The 18,414-nt window shown below is 41.0% G+C and overlaps 1 protein-coding gene across 2 annotated transcripts in view; it reads right to left on the bottom strand.

The window, feature by feature from the left end:
- ARHGAP25 (Rho GTPase activating protein 25) overlaps positions 1–18,163 on the bottom strand; it is a 48,732-nt gene extending 30,569 nt beyond the window's left edge. The window contains exons 1-3 of one of the 2 annotated variants that reach the window (XM_044663583.1): positions 17,668–18,163; positions 8,313–8,400; positions 6,089–6,205 (exon numbers count right to left, since the gene is read on the bottom strand). In XM_044663583.1, the coding sequence (XP_044519518.1) occupies positions 6,089–6,205; positions 8,313–8,400; positions 17,668–17,907 (445 nt within the window). In that variant the 5' untranslated portion in view covers positions 17,908–18,163. The remainder of the gene's footprint in view (positions 1–6,088; positions 6,206–8,312; positions 8,401–17,667) is intronic. The other variant, XM_044663584.1, reaches the window with a different exon arrangement.
- Between the last annotated feature and the right edge of the window lie 251 nt (positions 18,164–18,414).

The following is an 18,414-nucleotide window of genomic DNA, read 5'->3' as shown; positions in this document are numbered from 1 at the left end:
GGTGCAAACATCTCTCTGCAAACTCTTCCTGTACTTGAGATACCGTTTCAACCTGTACTTGACCACCACCTTGGTGTCTACTGCCCCTAGATATTAGGAGTTTCATCATCTAGATATCTAGGTTTCCCAGGGCCCGGGAGGGATCCGGGAAGTGGGCAGGAGACAAAGAAGAGGGTGGAAAGGGTGGACATAACTCAACTGTTAAGGCTGAAGATCTACAGAAGAAGAAGCTGAAGATTTCCCAGCAGTTTACCTACTCTGGTTTAGTCCTGGCCAGGCTGAATCAGAGGGAAGCTACATTGATTCTTTATTTGCCAGCAGTTGAGAGTTTCATTAGTAACAATTAAAGTAGGGTCTCCTGTACCACAGTCCTTTACCCTTATCCTTCCTGTTTAATATATAAAGTTTAAAGTACCTTCCTAAAGCAGTTTCAAAGCTTGTTTTGGGAAGGGAGACAACGCAGTCAGAATATCATCGTTATCCTAGCTGAAGAGCCCAAATCAATATATCAATTAACCCCAGGTGAGTCCTAAAGGATAAACCTCTTTTGACCTGAGGATCCTGCCTGGGCAACTGTTATAAAGGAGAAGGGTCATCTTATTCCTCTCTGTACATCATTTCTACCACCTCAAATAGATACAAGAGACCTCCTATAATTATAACAGTATTGATTCTAAGATGGAAAGTAAGGGCTTTTGTTGGGGGTTTTTAAGTGCTGGACACCTGTAATCAAATCCTGCCCCTCAGATTTTCTTGCAAAATGGGCCATGGGCAAATCTCTAAACCTCTGGCAGAGAAGTTATAGTTGGGTTAGGATTTCTAGTCAGTAAAAGTTACAAAGCATTTTCCCACAGCAATCCTATAAGATTGACTTTATGAAATTATGAAATAGAGGCAGGTGTGCCCATCTCTTTGGGTACTTGACAGAAAAGATCATGGCTGGCAGTGGGAAATAGGGTGGCAATCAAACTTTAATAAAGCACAGGAACAAGGGGCTACTAGTGGTATGGATGTAGGTGGAATGGCTAGGGATGGGGAAATGGGATGATGAAGGGATAAGGAAGAGGATGGAGAGGAGACAGGGTAGAGAATATCAGTCACATAACAATGGGTTAACATTGGGAGCAGGGGCTTGATGGAGATGGAAAAGTGCTAGGGGGACAGAGATGAGGAACTGGAGGTCTCGTTTTATAGGGTTTTGGAGGAACCAACGCTTATCTGTGTCCTTGGGGTTAGTTCATTAACATCCAAATCATTTCATAATTATCCGCACCTTTTTGGTGTTCTTTTGGTCTGAAACTCTAGAGGTCTGAAATTTATCTGAAATTTATATATCATAGGACGAGAACCTGAAGCAGTACCTGAATGGTTTCACCTGATTCAACAACTAAAATTCATAAAATTTAATTAATATATGATATAGGGGGCAGCTGGATAGCTCAGTGGATTGAGAGCCAGTCCTAGAGATGGGAGGTCCTAAGATCAAGCCTGCCCTCAGACACTTCCTAGCTGTGTGACCCTGGGCAAGTCACTTGACCCCCATTGCCTACCCTTACCACTCTTCTAACTAGGAGCCAATACACAGAAGTTAAGGGTTTAAAATTGAAAAAACAAACAAACAAACAAACAAAAAAAAAAAAACCTAGGAGGTGGGTGCTGTTATTTTACATTTCATAGATGAGGAAACAGAGGCAGAGAGAGGTTAAGTCACTTACAGAGCTAGTAAATGTCTGAGGCTGGATTTGAACTTGGGTTTTCCTGACTCCAAGTCCAGCACTATCCACTTTGCCACCTAGCCACCTCCTAGGCATCTAGAGGTTAAGTGGCTTGTCCAGGGTCATAACAGCTAGTAAATGTCTCAAGCTGGATTTGAACTCCTCTTCCTAACTCCAGGTCTGGCACTTTATCTATTCTATCCCAAACAGAGATCCAAGGCCATTTTCAGCCTGCCAGACCACACTCTCATTTCATTCAAATTGTGCTGGAGGAGCTTTTAAATTCACTGGGAATGCAGGAAGCAGTGGATGCAAATTTCAAGGTAGGTAGTATAGGGTTATTCACCCCATTTTACAAAAGAAAAAAATGAAGACTGTGGAGATAGAGTGACTGGCCCAAAGATACTTAAATAGTAAACAGCTGAGCTAGGATTTGAACTCATTTCCTAAATCTAAACACAGCACATTTTCCACAAAAGGCAACTGACCTCCCTAAGTACTGCCACTTGGCTCCCAGATCTGTGTTTTAGGACTAAGTGAAAGAAAGCATGGGTTGGTGTGAACTCAAAACATTCTTTCCTGACACGGAGGACATTTATCATATCTTCATGTATTAAAGAGCATAATTTTTTCCCTTAAGATTCTTCCAATTCAGGATTTGTTGCACTTCCTGTACTTACTCAGAGGTGTAGAATTCCTGGATCTTATCTAAACAATTTGTCATCTCAAATCAAATCAAAACCCCAAGCCCGTGGGACAAGAGAGACCTGAGTTTAGTACCTAGCCCTCTATTCTTTTCCATTCCCACCCCAGTGTTCTCCTGCTGACTGATCACATTCTCCTGTTGATTCAAATTACTCTGGATGAGTTTCAAACATCAGTAGATGAAGGGATTTCAAAGAAAGTAAAGAAAGATCACAAGTGGGGACAATGGACAGAAGACAAGAGGTGCAGCTCTCTCACCCACTGATTTTGAAATTTGAACTCGGGTCTTTCTGACTAAATCTGGGCCAACTTTATCCACTGTGCCATCTAGTTCCCCTATTTTAGCCATATTGAGTCCTAACATTGTGTTCCCGAGACTCAGGGGCAAGGAGGAATTCAAGCCAGGCCCTATCAAAAATAATTTCCTTCTGTGGCCTCACAGTCCTCCATTCCTGAGGCTATTATATCTGCATTCAGTGACTTCGAAATCATCAAAGCATACACTCTACAGATTTATCTTCTGCTATAGAAACCACATTTCTCAACTATTCCCTGTTTTCTTCCTACTAACTCTCTCATCCCATATCCACCTCCCATCATACCTCCACACAGATCTGCTTATAAATACTGAACACAAAGCTGCCAGGAAATACAATTAAAATGTATGATACCTTTGTTTTACATTTCATTATCCATTCAGTTCATATTCTATGGGTTGATTACATATCCGCTCTCGTCCTCAGTTTCCTTATTTGTTTTTTTAACCCATATCTTCCATCTTAGAATCAATGCTGTGTATTGGTTCCAAGGCAGAAAAGTAGTCAGGGGATTAAATGGCTTGACCAGGGTCACACAGCTAGGAAGTTGTCTGAGACCAGATTTGAACCCAGGACCTCCCATCTCTAGGCCTGACTCTCAAACCACTAAGCCATCCAGCTGGCCCCAGTTTCCCTATTTGTAAAAAACAAGGTGGTGAACAAATCATAGACTCTCAGTCTTAAAAGGAATCTCCATTTGTAAAATCTATAATTGATTCATTTTTTTCTGGAAATTGTTCAGTTATTTCAGTCATGTCCAATTCTTTATGACTCCATTTGGAATTCTGGCAGAGATACTACTGGAGTGGTTTGTCATTTCCTACTCCAGTTCATTTTACAAATGAGGAAACTGAGGCAAACAGAATTAAGTGATTTGCCCAGGGTCACACAGCTACTAAATATGTGAAGTCACATTTGAACCCCAGTCATCTAGGACTACTCTAGCCACTATGCCATGTTTAATAAGTTGATTATTTAATTGATTAACCTCATTTTAGAATTATTGCCCTTGAATATTTATATATGTGTGTGTACATGCTTCATAAATACTCATCTGTGTATGTACTTTATGTAAACATATATAGATGCGCATACCTTAGATGTGTATATATGTATATTCATGTGTACATATGTTGCCTCCCCCATAGATTTAGAGCTTAACACATTCCTAGATGCCATTTAGTCTAGCCTCTTCAATTTTACAGCTAAGGAACTAAAATCTAGACTAATTAAGTAACTTGCCCAAAGTTATTCTAGCAGGATTTAAACCCAGATCCTCTAACTCTAACTCCAACATTCTTTCCACTAGTGCAAACTTTCTCCCATAGGGAAGGGCTCTATTGTATTAGAAAGATTCAGAAAAAATAAGAATTTGTGTGTGTAATGCTTTAAAGTTTATAAAAATAGAAGTATTTAGTATAAGTATAGGGACTTGATCCAGGAATCCATAACTTCCCTCTCCCATTGCTGCCACCATCTTGAAAAGCTTGCAGGAAAATAAGGTGGTTTTTTTTTCACTTTATGACATTTTATAGATGGTATAGATAAGCCACTTGGCACCTCCCTAAGGGATGGGTTTCACTGATAGGGGCTATCCCCAAGGTGAACTGACTGACCCTCAATGTTGTAGGAAAAACAATTTTGGAAGAAGCAACCTTGATATGACCTATAAAGAAGAATCTAGAGACCCTTTTGGGCCTCTCCTTTTCTTTTGTCTTCTGAAGAGTTCCTGAGATCATAACAGCTAAGAGCAGACCTGAGTCCTGGGAGAAGTTCCTACTTCAATGGCAACTCTGAGTCAGAAGAATATATCAGTTAATCAGTTACCCGACCCTCATACATATGGTCCAAGAGGAAAATCCCTAGTCCCAGTCTTGGGGAGCAATGACATAACCTCTCAACCATATGCCAGGCAAGAATAAGAGAACCATGTGGCTAAATAGTAAACGCTCCTGAGAGTTGCCTCTTTAGAATTCTAGAAATTCTACATCTATGAATCTGGGGATCTGTCCTCTGAGGCGTAAAAGTGGGCTTTAGGGAGCAGTACAATCCAAGAATCTATCCTTTCCTAGTCCAGATTCAAAGCCTCTTAGATTTCAGACTCCTAGAAGGACTCTCCTGAGAAATTCTCACAATTGAGGGTAAAGTCCCACCATCACTTGCTCCTCCCATTTCATGACTTTAGTCCTATGTAACTGCTCCTCCTGGCACTGGGGGCTAAGGGGACAATTCAGTCCTCTTGTACTGCTAAAGAATTTCCCTTAAAACAACCAAATTCTTGACCCTGGGGTTGCTCATGGGGCAAATCCTGAGAAGGGTATTGTCCCTCAAATGCCCCTTACCTGCTGAAAGGATAAATTTGGGGATCACATTGCCTAGGAAACCCCTCTTTTCCAGCTAGGAGGCCAGAAATCAAGACCCTTGACCTTACTAGAAAGGTTATCTTTGGGAATTTTCACCAATTAGCCATTGCCTCCCCAAGGCTAGCACCAAGAATTTGACCACTGTCTAGGAACTCTTCTCTTGGGCCAAATGGGTGATAGCACAGGTAGCTCCCAGCTGCTTCTTCCCCAGGCATGTGATAGATCCTCACCCCAGGCCAAACCCTGTTCTGACCTCTGCTATACTCTTAAGATCTCTTGGGATTCATATGTCCAAGAGGAAAGTCCCTAGTCCCAGCCTTGGAGAGTCGGGATGTAACCTCTCAACTCCATGCCAGGCATGAAAAAGGGAACCATGTGGCCAAATGGTAAGAGTTCCTGAGAGATGCCTCTCTCATAGGCAACTGTAAGAAAAAAGAAAAGAAAGACAAAGGGGAAAGAGCAGGCCAGAGGAGTTTTCTCCTCTGATCACACATTTCCTGAGGCTTCCCACAGAATATGTGCACACAACCTATCCCACACAACCATGACCTTGCTAGTTAAATCAAAGGGATAGAATTAATGACCAAGTGATGAAAGTTTGGGCAACAGAAGCTTGGAGGTAAGAAAGCTGGGTATGAATCCAGACTGCAACGATTATGAATTGTGGGATCCTAAGACCTTTAACCTCCCTGGGCCTCAGTTTCCCTAACTGTAAAATAGGGATAAAAATGTTTTAACTTCCTACTTCCCAGAAAGGTTGCTCTTTGACATACTTTAAATCTTTTTGCAAAGGAGCAAGTCTATCAGCTCACTTCGGAGAGATGCTCTCTCACTGGATCCTGGATCCATTCTGTACCCTCAGCTAGATTGTATGCTTCTCAAAGGGGTGTGGACCTGGCTTCGCCTTCCTTCGAACCCCCATAATACCCTGATGATGGATAAAGCTCATCAAATGTCTTGTCCCTGAGTGACCTTCAGTGGTCAGTACCTCCAGACGGCGCTCCAGTGACCCTTCGGATAGATTTCACCCACTCCTCCATCTCTGACTGTGAGCTGGCCATGAGGACGTAGGGGTCCTGTCCTGCTCGATTCTGGTCCCATGAGGCTGCAGGAAGAAAAATAATCATGAGATGCTAGGACCAGCAAAGGGAGAGAAGACTGGATAGGCACTTACTAAATGTATACTAATTGATCGATAGATCAAGCTCTCATGACATTAGAAACCAGAGAAATTATACCCACATTGATTTGGGGATCACCCAAGTGAAGCCAAACAGTAATAATAATAATCACTCATACTGATAGGACAGGTATAATCCAAATCAAACTGCTTACTCCTCTGAGATGGGGGAGAGAAGCGAGAGAAGGAGACGATTTGGATCTTATCATTTTAGAAACTTATGTTGAAAATTGTTATTACATGGAATTGGGAAAATAAAATATTTTTGACTATTTAAAAAATAAACACATACTTCTATAGCACTTTGAGGTTTACAAAGTGCTTTCCTCACAAAAGCCATGATCTCATTGATATCTATAGGGCTGAAAGATGAAGTAATATCACCTCCTTCCATCTCCACCCTCAACCAGCTACCTACTAGAGTGCCTTAGACATATTAAATGCCTAATAAAGCTCTCTTAAATTGCATTTGTTGAATGAAGCACATGCTCACTCTGTCTTTCTGTCCCCATTTCTCTGATTCTGTCTTGCTCTGTCTGTCTTTCGCTATCTCTGTCTCTCCCTCTTTCTTCTCTGCCTCTCTCTGCCTCACCTTGTTTCCCCTCTTCTTTCTTCCTCTATCTCTTTCTCTCCCTCTTTCTCTTCCCCTTTCCTCTCTCTCGCCTCTCTCCTTCTTTCTCTGTCTCCTCTTTGTCTCTCTCTTTGTCTTTGTCTGTCTCTCTGTTTCTCTCTCTGTCTCTTTCTCTTTCTTCTCTGCCTCTCTCTTCCTTACCTTATTTCCCCTTTTTCTTCTCTAGTGCTAAAGAGCCCCAACTACGAATTACCACACTTTTCCTTCAGCACTCTCCCATAACCACCTCCTTCACCTAGTCTGCTGTACTGACCTGTGTGGGGATCTTTTCTATGTCTCCGCCACTTTCCACATATGAGCTGTGTCCCTCCATTGGAATAGAAACTCCTTGAAGGCAAAGACTGCCTTTCTTGATCATTTGTCTTTGTATTCCTAGTGCTTACTATAGATCTGACACATAGTAAGTGCTTGGTAAATGTCTTTTCTTCTTTTCTTTCTTCATCCCTTTCTACTTTCTCCTTTGTTCATTTCCTTCTTCTTTCTATCCTTCCTTCTTTTCTTCCTTTCTCTCCTTTCCTTCTGTCCTTCCCTCTTCTTTCTTCTTTCTTCCTTCTTTCTCTTCTCTTTCATTCCTTTCTTCTTTTCTACTTTCTTTCCATCTCTCTCTTTCTTTATTCTTCCTCCTTTCTTCTTTCCTTCCTTCCCTTCATCCTTCTTATATTCTTTCTTCCATTTCTTTTTCCTTATTCCTTCCCTTCTCATTTCTTCTTTCCTTCCATTCTTCTTCTTCCTTCTCTCCTTTTTCTTCCTTTCTCTCTTCCTCCTTTTCTCCCTCCCTCTCTTTCTTCTTTTTTCTTGTTTCCTTCTCTCTATCCTTCCTGTTCCTTTCTTCTTACTCCCTCCCTTTCTTTCTCCTTTCCTTCCTTTCTTTCTCCCTTTCTTCCTTTTCCCTCTTTTTCCTCCTTCCTTCTTTTCCTTCTTTCATTCCTTTCTTTTCCCATGCCTTCCTCTTTCCTCTCTTTATTTCTTTCTTTTTTTCTTTCTTTCTTCCTTCCTTCCTTCCTTCCCTCCTGTTGTGGGAAGGGAAAATAAGAATGATTTGTGTAAAAACCACTAGATTTGGAATCAAAAAACCTAAGTTTCAGTATTTCCCCTGCCACTTCACAGCTACATGAAATTTTGCAAGTCACAGCTTAAATTCTAGGAACCTCCGTTTCCTAAATTCTAGAATCAGGAGCATTTCTTGCTTTCCTTACCATAGGTTTGTTTCAGATTCAAATAAGATAATGTATAGAAAGTACTTTCTAAATCATAAAGCTTTATACAAATGTGTTATTACTTTATCATCATTATTGAAAAGGACTCACTGACACAATGATTGGTTAAATTATTGTGAAATAAATGAGTTGGGCAACTGAATGACAAACTCAGGGAGGGTTCCACCAGTGTATGGCTGCTCACCTGGGATTACTTCAAAGACAAATTTCCCAGCTTCTTCTGGATTCGTGGCAATCTCTTTGATGGTACCTCCTGGTAGATACATGGAGCCCTGTAAGCATAAACAAAGGCACTTTAGAGAAGAGTTCCCAGCCGAATGCTTTCCGTCAGTATGATGCATGGAAAGAGAGCTAGATTTAAAGTCAGAGGGCCTGGGTTGGAATCTTGGGGAAGTTCTCAGGCTTTTCCTCTGAAAGTGAGAAAGTTGAACTAGATGGTTTCTATGGTTCCTCTAACTCTAAATCCTATTTGTTGTTCAGCCATTTTTCAGTCATGTCTGACTCTTCATGATCCCATTTGAGGTTTTCCTGGGAGACTAAAAGGGATATTTATTTTAGTTGCATCCTACTCTTGATGATCCCTTAGGTAATAACCCCCAAAAAAGTCAACAATAATTGGTAAATAGTAGAGGACTTCCTTCCTTCCTCATTCTAGACCCAAATCTCTCCAGACTCTACCCTCTTTCTCCTTACCTGTTATGTATCCACCTAAACCACAAGTGTTTTCTAATGTAACCTGCTGGCTCCAATTCATACAGAGACAACTAGGTGGCACAGTGGATAGAGCACTGGGCTTAGAACTGAACTAAAATCCAGCCCCAGATAACTTACCATCTGGGTGACCTTAGTCAAGTTACTTAACCTCTGTCTGCCTTTGCTATAAAATGTACATAATAATAGAACCTATCTTTCAGAGTTACTATGAGGATCAAATGAAATAATATTTCTAAGAAGCATTTAGCATAATGTCTAGCTTATAGTAGGTATAATGTATGTGTTTATTCCCTCTCTTTTCCTTCTCAGGACTTTAGAGATCATCGAACTCAATCCTTCATTTTACAGATGAGAAAAATAAAGCCCTGAAAGATGACATGACTTGCCAAAAGTCACTTTTTTTGGATCCCTCCAACTCTTACAATTTCAAAAGTATTGGAAACTTCAGGTGAGCACACTCTCTCCACCAAGGCAGATCATCATCTTGTCTGCAAGAGACGCATTTCCTTCAATCAATTAACATTTATTAAGCACCTATCATGTGTCAGGCACTGTGCTAGGCACTGAGAATACAAATACAAAAGTAAGAAAGTCTTCTCCCTAATTCAATCATTTAACAGTTAATAGGTACCTACTATGTTCCAGACCCTGCGCTAGGTGCTGGAGATATGAATACAACAGCAAGAGAGTAATTTCCCTCAATCAATTAATATTTCTTAAGTATCTGCTAGGTGCCAGGCACTGTGGTAGGTGATGAAAAGATAAATACAATAGCAAAAGAGTTATTTCCCTCAAGAAGCTTAAATTCCAAAGAAGGGATGAAATATGTTCTCAGAAAAGTAAAAACAGGATGCAAAGAAAATATTCAAAATCTATTTTAAGGAAAAGGGAATTAACAACTTAAGGAATCTAGAAAGACCATAATATGGCATTTGAACTGAGATTTGATAAGAACTTGGAATTCTAAGGTGAGGAAGGAAAGAATCCTAGGCTTGAGGAATAGATTGTGCCAAAGCCTGAAGGTGAGAAATGAAGACTCATCTATAAGAAACAACAAGTAAGACAGTTTGAGTGTGGTATAATATGTGAGGAATATATATAATGGAAAATGGGCTAAAATGTTTACCAACCCTAGAAAATTAGATTGGAGGCAGCTTATGAAGGGTTTTAAATGCCAAAGAAGCTTAGACTTAGTCCAAGAGGCAAAAGGGAGCTAATAGAGTTTCTTTAAAATGGGAATGATGGGGGCAGCTGGGTAGCTCAGTGGATTGAGAGCCAGGCCTAGAGACGGGAGGTCCTAGGTTCAAATCTGGCCTCAGATACTTCTCAGCTGTGTGACCCTGGTCAAGTCCCTTAACCCCCATTGCCTAACCCTTATCATTCTTCTGCCTTGGAACCAATTCACAGGACTGATTCTAAGGCAGAAGGTAAGGGTTTTAAATAAACAAACAAACGAATGAATGAATAAATGAATAAGTTGGTGAATAAATAAATAAATAGATGGATAAATAAATAAATGGATAGATGGATAGATAGATAGATAGATAGATAGATAGATAGATAGATAGATAGATAGAAAGATAGATAGATAAAGAGGGAGTGATGTGATCAAACCCATACTTTAGCAATATCATGCTAAATGCTATGTGGAGGATGGATTAGAAAAAAGAGAAGCTAGAAGGAGAGAATCCAACAAAGAGGCCATTACAAAAATCTATGTGGGAAATGATGAGACTTTCAACTAGAAGAGCTGAAGGATGAGCAGAGAAATGGGACCAACTGGAGGAGATGTTGTGGAAACAAAAACAGACAGGAGTTGATAAGAGACTTTAAATGGGAACTGAGAGAAGTTTTTAAAAAGTCAAGGACTATTCATATAGATGACAAGATGACCAACCTAGAGGACTAGAAAAATGCCAATGCTTTCAAAAGACATAAAGAGATTAGCAGGATGGCTGGGTTTAGGGAGAAAGATAATGATTTTTGTTTTGGACATACTGAGTTTGAGATGCCCAACGGATCTCCAGAAAGATCTAGCAGGCAATTGGAGATTAGGGCCTAGAGGTTAGGGACAAATGAGGACTGGATAGGTAGAGTTGGAAGTTCTTTACATAATGGAGCCCAAGAGGACTGATGAGATCATGAAGACTGTAGAGAGAAAAGAGGAACCAAGACAAAACTCTCCACAAATGGGGCATGACACGGATGACAACCCTTCAAAAGAGACTGATAAAAATCAAATAAATTCGGGGGGAAAGTTAGAATGAGTGTGTTGTCTTCAGGACCTTAACAGAGCATGAAAACCTTGGGGCAAGTTAATGTGCAGAAAGATGGGAGTGGGGATGGGGCAATTATCAGTCAAAAGGATGAGAGCCAGAACAAAGCAATAAAGACGTCATTGGTGACCCTAAAGAAAGCAGTTTCTGCCCAGTGGTTTCATCAAAAGTCAAATTACAAGGGGGCAAGAAAAAGTGAGTGGGATGTGAGAAAGTAAAAATACTTGACTATTGGCTGTTTGTTTTTGTTTTTTCCTGTGAGTTTGTCTGCTGAAGTGAGGAGAGTGACAAGAAAACAGATTGAGAGAATGATTGGAGCCTGTGAAGGCTTTTCAGAGATGGAGGAAAAACCAAAAGGAATGAGCCAGTGGATAAAGTAAGGTCACAAATAAGGGAACTTGCAGAGATTATTTGTAATAGAGTGTATTTGTGACTGCTCACTGCTTTGGGGCTCTCTCCTTAGGCCAGACCTAAAGGACAAATACTTTAGAGGAAGACTTCATGGGCCAAGTCCTTAACTGCTAGAGGCCATGAAGTTAATCCAAATCAATTCACTACCAGTTTTCCTACTCATAAGCAAAAGCCTCTATCCCTGGTGTTACTGCAGGACCACAATTAGGACCACGTGGGTTTAAATTTTAAATAAGAACTAAGTAGATGAAGAATCATATCTTTAATCACTTATTAAGCTTATTTTATTTTACAAATAAATCACTTATTAAACTTATTTTATTTTACAAATACTGATGTGGAAAAGAACTTAAGTGTCATAGCAAAGGATAATGGGATTTTCAGCTAGAAGAAACCAGAAAGATCACAGATTTGGAGTTGGCAGGGAACTCAAGGACCAACCAGCCCAACCTCCTCATATATATTGCAGTAGAGAAAGCTGAGAGCCAGAGTTGGGGCTGTAGGTAGCAGAGACCATATTCAAACCCAAGGCCTTGAACTCCAATTTGAATTCTCCTTCATGATGCTTCCTTGCATATTTCTTTCTACACCACAGAAGAATAATTTGCCTCTTCACCAACTGGGCTTCTATTTGTGCTTCTATACCAGTTTTAAATATGGAGAGGAGGGATGGCCTGAATTCAAGTCTAGCCTGGGCATTTATGAGCTGGGTGACCCTGGGAAAACCACTTAACCTCTACCTACCTTAATTTCCTTCACCATAAAATGGGGATAATAATAGCACCCACCATCCAGGGTCGTGGTGAGGCTCAAATGAGATAATATTTATGTAAAATGCCAAGCACAGTGCTGGGCATAGTTGGTACTATATAAATATTAGCTGTTATTACTATTATTATCATTGTTATTAACTCTCACGGTCATTGTAAAGATTAAATGAGATAATTTTGTATGGCATTTAGCCTGCCACAAATATAAATTATAATATTAATATAAACTTTTTATTCTTGTTATTAATCCTCATGGTTAACGTGAAGATCAAATGAGATGCTATGTGTAAAGCAGTTCTTTACAAATCTGAAAGCAAGACGTAAATGCTAGCCATTATTAATATTACCAAATTTGCACAGGCAAAGCTGCAAAGATGAGAAGGATCTCTGACATATTGTAGGGCAGATTCAAGAGCCAAAAAGACCAAGACATTGGACCCACACTAATAAAATGAAATTTAATGAGGACAACTGTTGATTCAAATTGAAATTGAATTCAAATGAATTCAAAAAATTTGTTTCCGAGTATAAGATGGAGAATATGGCAACATCTGGAAAAGGTCTGAGAGTTTTTTTTTTTGTTTTGTTTTGTTTTTAGTTATAAAACCACTCTTTAATCAAGGGAAAGGGGGATTAGGGCTACCTGGCCTCTTTTGCAGAGCTGTGCCTTGTGCAGAGTCCAAGAATTGAACACTGCTTTGCTCTGCTCCCTGACCCCCCTGGGAGTGACACCTCACTAGATGAGGACTCCCAGGTCTGAGAGTTTTAAAGGACTACAATCTCACTATACGTCAACAGCATAGCAGCCACTGTATGACCCTAAACTTTGGTAAGATGAGGAATTAGTTCCACTTTATTCTGCCCTTATCAGAACCTACCTGGAGTATCATATTTAGAACTAGGTCCCATATTTTAGAATGAACATTTGCAGATTGGTGCCCATCAAGAAAGCAACCAGAATTAAGAAGAGCCTCAGATTTGTGCCATATGGGTATAACTGGAAGGAACGTGAGATGTTTGGCCCAAGGGAGAAAAAACTTAGTGGGTATATATGATGGCTGTTGTGGCTGTTTGTCCTTCCTTTCAGAGAGGACCAATGACATCCTGAAGTAATGCCTTGACTTTAAGTAAAGCGGAGTTGTGCAAAGTCGTCAGCCTCACTCTCTCTTCCAGTTGTCAAAGTCCAGTGGTCAAGTATTTGAAGGACTTTGAAGTGGAAGAAGGAATAGACCTGTTATCCTTGACTACGGAGTCCAAAATTAGGCAAACTAGTGCAAAGAGGCAACTTTAGGTTAGATGTAAGGAAAAAAACTTCCTCCCAAGAACAGTTTTTCCAAAAGCAGATTGGTCTGCCTCCAGTAAAGGAGAATATTCCCTCTCTAGAGATCGCCAAGCAGAGGCTAAATAACGACTAGTCTTTAAATTACATCGTGTATGTAAAGCACTTTGCAAAACCTTTAAGTGCTCTATGAATGCTAGCTATTATTATTATTGGGGAATATTGAAGAGATTTAGGTTGAGAGGGGACTATAACCTGGGTTAGATGGCAGATCCTTCAGATCCTGGGATTTTGAGTGAAATGGCCAGACCTAAACCTTAGTAAGATTAGGACGAGGATAAAATTTACCATACCTGTTCACAAGTTTGTTTTGATAAGAAAATGAGACAATCTATGTAAAGAACTGTGTGATTTTTAAAGTTGTGTCAATGTAATCTATCATCTATAATATAGAGATTTTGAATGCTATAATCACTTAAGGCTCTTTCCAATTCTAAATGCATGTTTCAATAATCCAATGATTTTACAGTATCATTATAAGGGATATTTCTATGGTCTACCTGAAGGCAAAGGCAAAGATTATGAATGAATGACTGAATGAATGAAGTATTTACAAAGCCTTTATTATGTGATTTTTATCCTGTGTTTCTAATAATGGAGACACTAGGTACTGAACAACAAAGTGAACTAGTTCCCCAGGTTCACGTAGATCTGAGAGTAGAACCCAGGAGTCATGTTATCTGAGTTATAAATTCATTCCTTTATTTCTCCTCCACTCCCTCTCTCCTCTTTCTTTTTCACAGAATCATTGAATCTTGAAAGTGGAAGAGACCTAAAGAGTCATCCGTCTGGTCCAGCTCATATCTGCATAGAAAATTCCCTCGGCAACATTCCCAAATCCTCCCTTTTCTCTTTTTGAGAAAATCAATTCAGACCGTAAGGAGGATTTTCCATTTGGGAGACCACGTGTTTGTCCAACCTGAGCATCAGTTTATCTGGAACCTGACTCTGTGAGCCCTGACCCCATTTTGGGTGCTGAAACAGATGGCATGGACTAGCCAGAAGGACCGTTCATACCAAGAGGCAGTCTAGGGGGCTGCTTACATGGCATTGTCCTAGGAGCTGTGGGCAACCAACCCTGTACAAAACTACCTCTTCTGCTACATCTCAGAGTGTCTGAACTTCTGGTTGGAGACGTACATTAAGGCCCAAATGAAGAACATTCCATTAAAAATAGAACACCCTATGAAGGCTGATGCCCTAAGATGTCTTCAGCTAATGGTTCAGACAGATAGGAACTTTAAATGTAGTCCCACAGCACCACAAGAGCTTTCCAACTTAGTTGACTAATTAATTAGTGATTTTAGTGTTTCCTTTCCCATCTGAGACATTTGCTTACAAAGCAGTTTCTGGACTTCTTAAGTCATCCTAGAAGCTCTTAGTTCTCACTTGTAAGGAAATCTGCTAATTGGGAAAGGGACCAGCACTGACCATTCCCACTCAGACCCATCTCCATGAGGGTTTCCTTACTCTCAGGTAGCCTCAACTGAGACTACTGTCCCTCTCTAGCCTCAGGAATGTTCTTATACCTTTTCCCCCCCAGAACTCTTACTTTGTCTTAAAATCAATATTGTGTATTGGTTCTAAGGCAGAAGAGGAGGAAGAGCTAGGTAATTAGGGTTAAGTGACTTGCCCAGGGTCACAGAGCTAATAACTATCTGAGTCCAGATTTGAACCCAGGACTTCCCCTCTCTAGGCCTGGCTCTCTATCCACTGCGCTAATCTAGATGCCCCTTATACCATTTCTTAAACATCATCCAGCTTCTTCACAGAGAAAGGAAAGAACAGCAAAAAAATAATGATAATAACTACCATTTCTGTTAGCTCCTTACAGAGCACAACAATTCTGTGAAGGGGTAGATGGATAATAAGAATATTGTTTTCCCCATTGTAGAGGTGAGGATACTGAGAGGCCCAGAGAGAGAAAATAAATCAAATCCAATTCTTTCAACTCCATGTCCAACTTTTTTCCATCGCATATCCTCCAAACACCAAGTCAAATTGAGCAAGTGGGGAGGGCTGGGTTTCTGGCTGGGTCTGGATCTATCTCTGGCCCTTTTGCAAGTCATCACTGAGGCTTGAGTGTCTGTTGCCCTTCCCCCTAGCTGGTGCAACTCCAGATGTCATTATTTTTTTAACTAGGCAACTTCAAAATGGCCTCAGCATGTGGGTAAACCAACTCACTTTCAGTTCCTCGATTTAGATTTGAAGAGAACTATCCTTTTTCTAAAATTAGCTTTTTTTTCCTTCTCTCTCTCTCTCTCTCTCTCTCTCTCTCTCTCTCTCTCTCTCTCTCCAGGATCAAAACCCAAATCTAATCTCCTTCCGCCTACGTCCACAAGGGTAGTCAAGAGAACATTGGCCTTGGACTCAGAAAACATAGCTCTGATCTTGGCTCTGCGGTCTGCTACCTTTGTGACCTTGTGCTTTCCCCTCTGAGGGCCTCAGTCTCCTTCTCTGTAAAATGCAGAAATTAAACTCGATTGGGAATACTAAACTCTTTTCCATACCATGGACCCCATTAGCTGTCTGAAGTAGCCAATGGACCCTTTCTTAGACTGTTTTTAAAGGCAAAAATAAAATATGGAGTATTAGAAAGGAAACCAACACTATTAAAATAACTACATTTTATAGGGGAGCTGGATGGCTCAGTGGACTGGGAGCCAGTCCCAAAGAGGAAGTCCTAGGTTCAAATCTGGCCTCAGACACTTCCTAGCTATGTGACTCTGGGCAAGTCACTTAATCCCAGTTACCTAGTCCTTACTATTCTTCTAACTTGGAACCAATACTAAGTATTGATTCTAAGACAGAAGGTAAGAGTTTAAAAAGAATAAATAAATAACTGTATTTTTAAAAGTTCACAGGGGCAGCTAAGTAACATGGTAGTTAGAGCCCCAGGCTTGGAGGTGGGAAGACATGAGTTCAAATCTAACCTAAGACATTTCCTAGTTATGTGACCCTGGGCAAGTCACTTAATCCCAATTGCCTAGCCCTTGCCCCTCTCCTGTCTCAGAATTGATACTAAGACAGAAGATATGAGGTGGTGGTGTGTTTTTTTAAATGCACCGAACCCAATTAAGAATCCATTGATTAGGTTATCTCTAAGGCCCCATCCAGCTCAAAACTCTGTGATTCTGCTTTCTTCAGTCATCACAGTAAACCCCATCACTACTAAAATGACTGAAAGTTCATTTCCTAGTTGTGTGATCCTGGGCAAGTCACTTAACCCCATTAGCCTATTCCTTGCCCTTCTGTCTTGGAGTTGTTACTGGGATAGTAAGTAAAGGTTTTTTAAAAAGGACTGAAAACAGGGGTTAGAAGCTCCCAAACTTTCATCTTGGTGTTACTCCCCACTTTTAGGAGCACAATGGACAAAGCCTTGGGACTAATGTAAGGAAGACCTGAGCTCTCATCTGGCCTCCTACACATAACTGTTTGACCCTGGGCAAGTCATTTAACCCCTCTCAACTATAAATATTTATTAAGCATGTACCATATGCCAGGTACATTACACTTAGTAGCTGCATTACCCTGAGCAAATCACTTAACCTGTCTCAATCACTCAGTCAACATTTATGAAGCACCTATAATGTGCCAAACACATTACATTTATTATCTCTGTCACCCTGGACAAGTCACTTAATCTGTCTCAATCAGTCAGAAAACAGGTAATAAACCCATACTGTGTACCAGGTACTATTCTAAGTACTCAGTTTTCTCAACTATAAAATGGTATAATAGTCATCTCTGCCTCATAAAGAATGTTTTGAGGCTCAAATGAAATGAAATATGTAGCACAGTGCCTGGCACATAGTAGGTACTTAATAGATGCCTTCATGACAAGTCATTTTGCCTTTTTTGTATTTCAGTTTACAAATCTGGAAAATGGGCAGGCAGAATTAGTTCCTTCCCGGATTTCCAGTCTGAGTGTGTGATCCTCCCTCCTACAGCAGAGAACCACCAAAGAAAGGATCCAAGAAGCCATCACCGGGATCTCCCCCGCCATACTCTATCCCCCCAGGATCGTACCTGTGGCTTGGCATCCTCTTCATCTTTGTAGTAATACAGCTGCTGACCTTTTAACACGAAGTATCTCTGCTGCCAGTTCTTCACGATGGACCTCTGCTTCTTCAGCCAGCCTATCTTCAGGGGCCGCTCCAGAGCACTGGGGGACGATGGCTGGTGGAATGAGGCCATCTGCTCGCCAGTCATCACACTCCTTGACCGAGCTAGAGACAGCAACAGAGAGGCAGTCTGGCTGAAGGGCATGAAGCACTGATAGGATGCTCGACCCAAGGAGCAGAAGGGAAAATAGAGGAGTGGGGGATGAGGAGGCTTGGCTCCTCCCTGAGGACCCCGATCTGAATCAAGCCAAAGATCCCATGATCCCTAGGGAAAATTAGGACTGGGGATTCCTAAGGGGGGGGAGGGGAGGGTCAGTAGGCACAGAACTAAAGTAGTTGAGCCAAGGCTGAAAATGAAAAACAAAAATAAGACCTCGGGTCCTAGGGTAGAGTCAGCCCAGTTAGCGATCACAGCCCGGTTGGTCTGCGGAACGCAAAGCTGGCTGGAGGCTTTTGAAAAGGAAGTGGCCACAACATTTGACAAAAGATGCTTCCTTTTTCCTGCGTGGGAGTGAATGTCTAACAAGAGAGAGAAACTAAAACTTCGCTCGGGGGTGAGCCCCACACAGCAGCTGGGGGAGCAGCTGGAAATAGCCCGGGCATCAATCCACCTCAGCTGCACACAGAAACAAGCGGGGGGGGGGGGGGGGGG

The sequence above is a fragment of the Gracilinanus agilis genome, chromosome 2 (genome assembly GCF_016433145.1).
Source record: "Gracilinanus agilis isolate LMUSP501 chromosome 2, AgileGrace, whole genome shotgun sequence".
Classification (NCBI taxonomy): domain Eukaryota; kingdom Metazoa; phylum Chordata; class Mammalia; order Didelphimorphia; family Didelphidae; genus Gracilinanus; species Gracilinanus agilis.
This window is presented reverse-complemented; position numbering and strand designations above follow the sequence as displayed.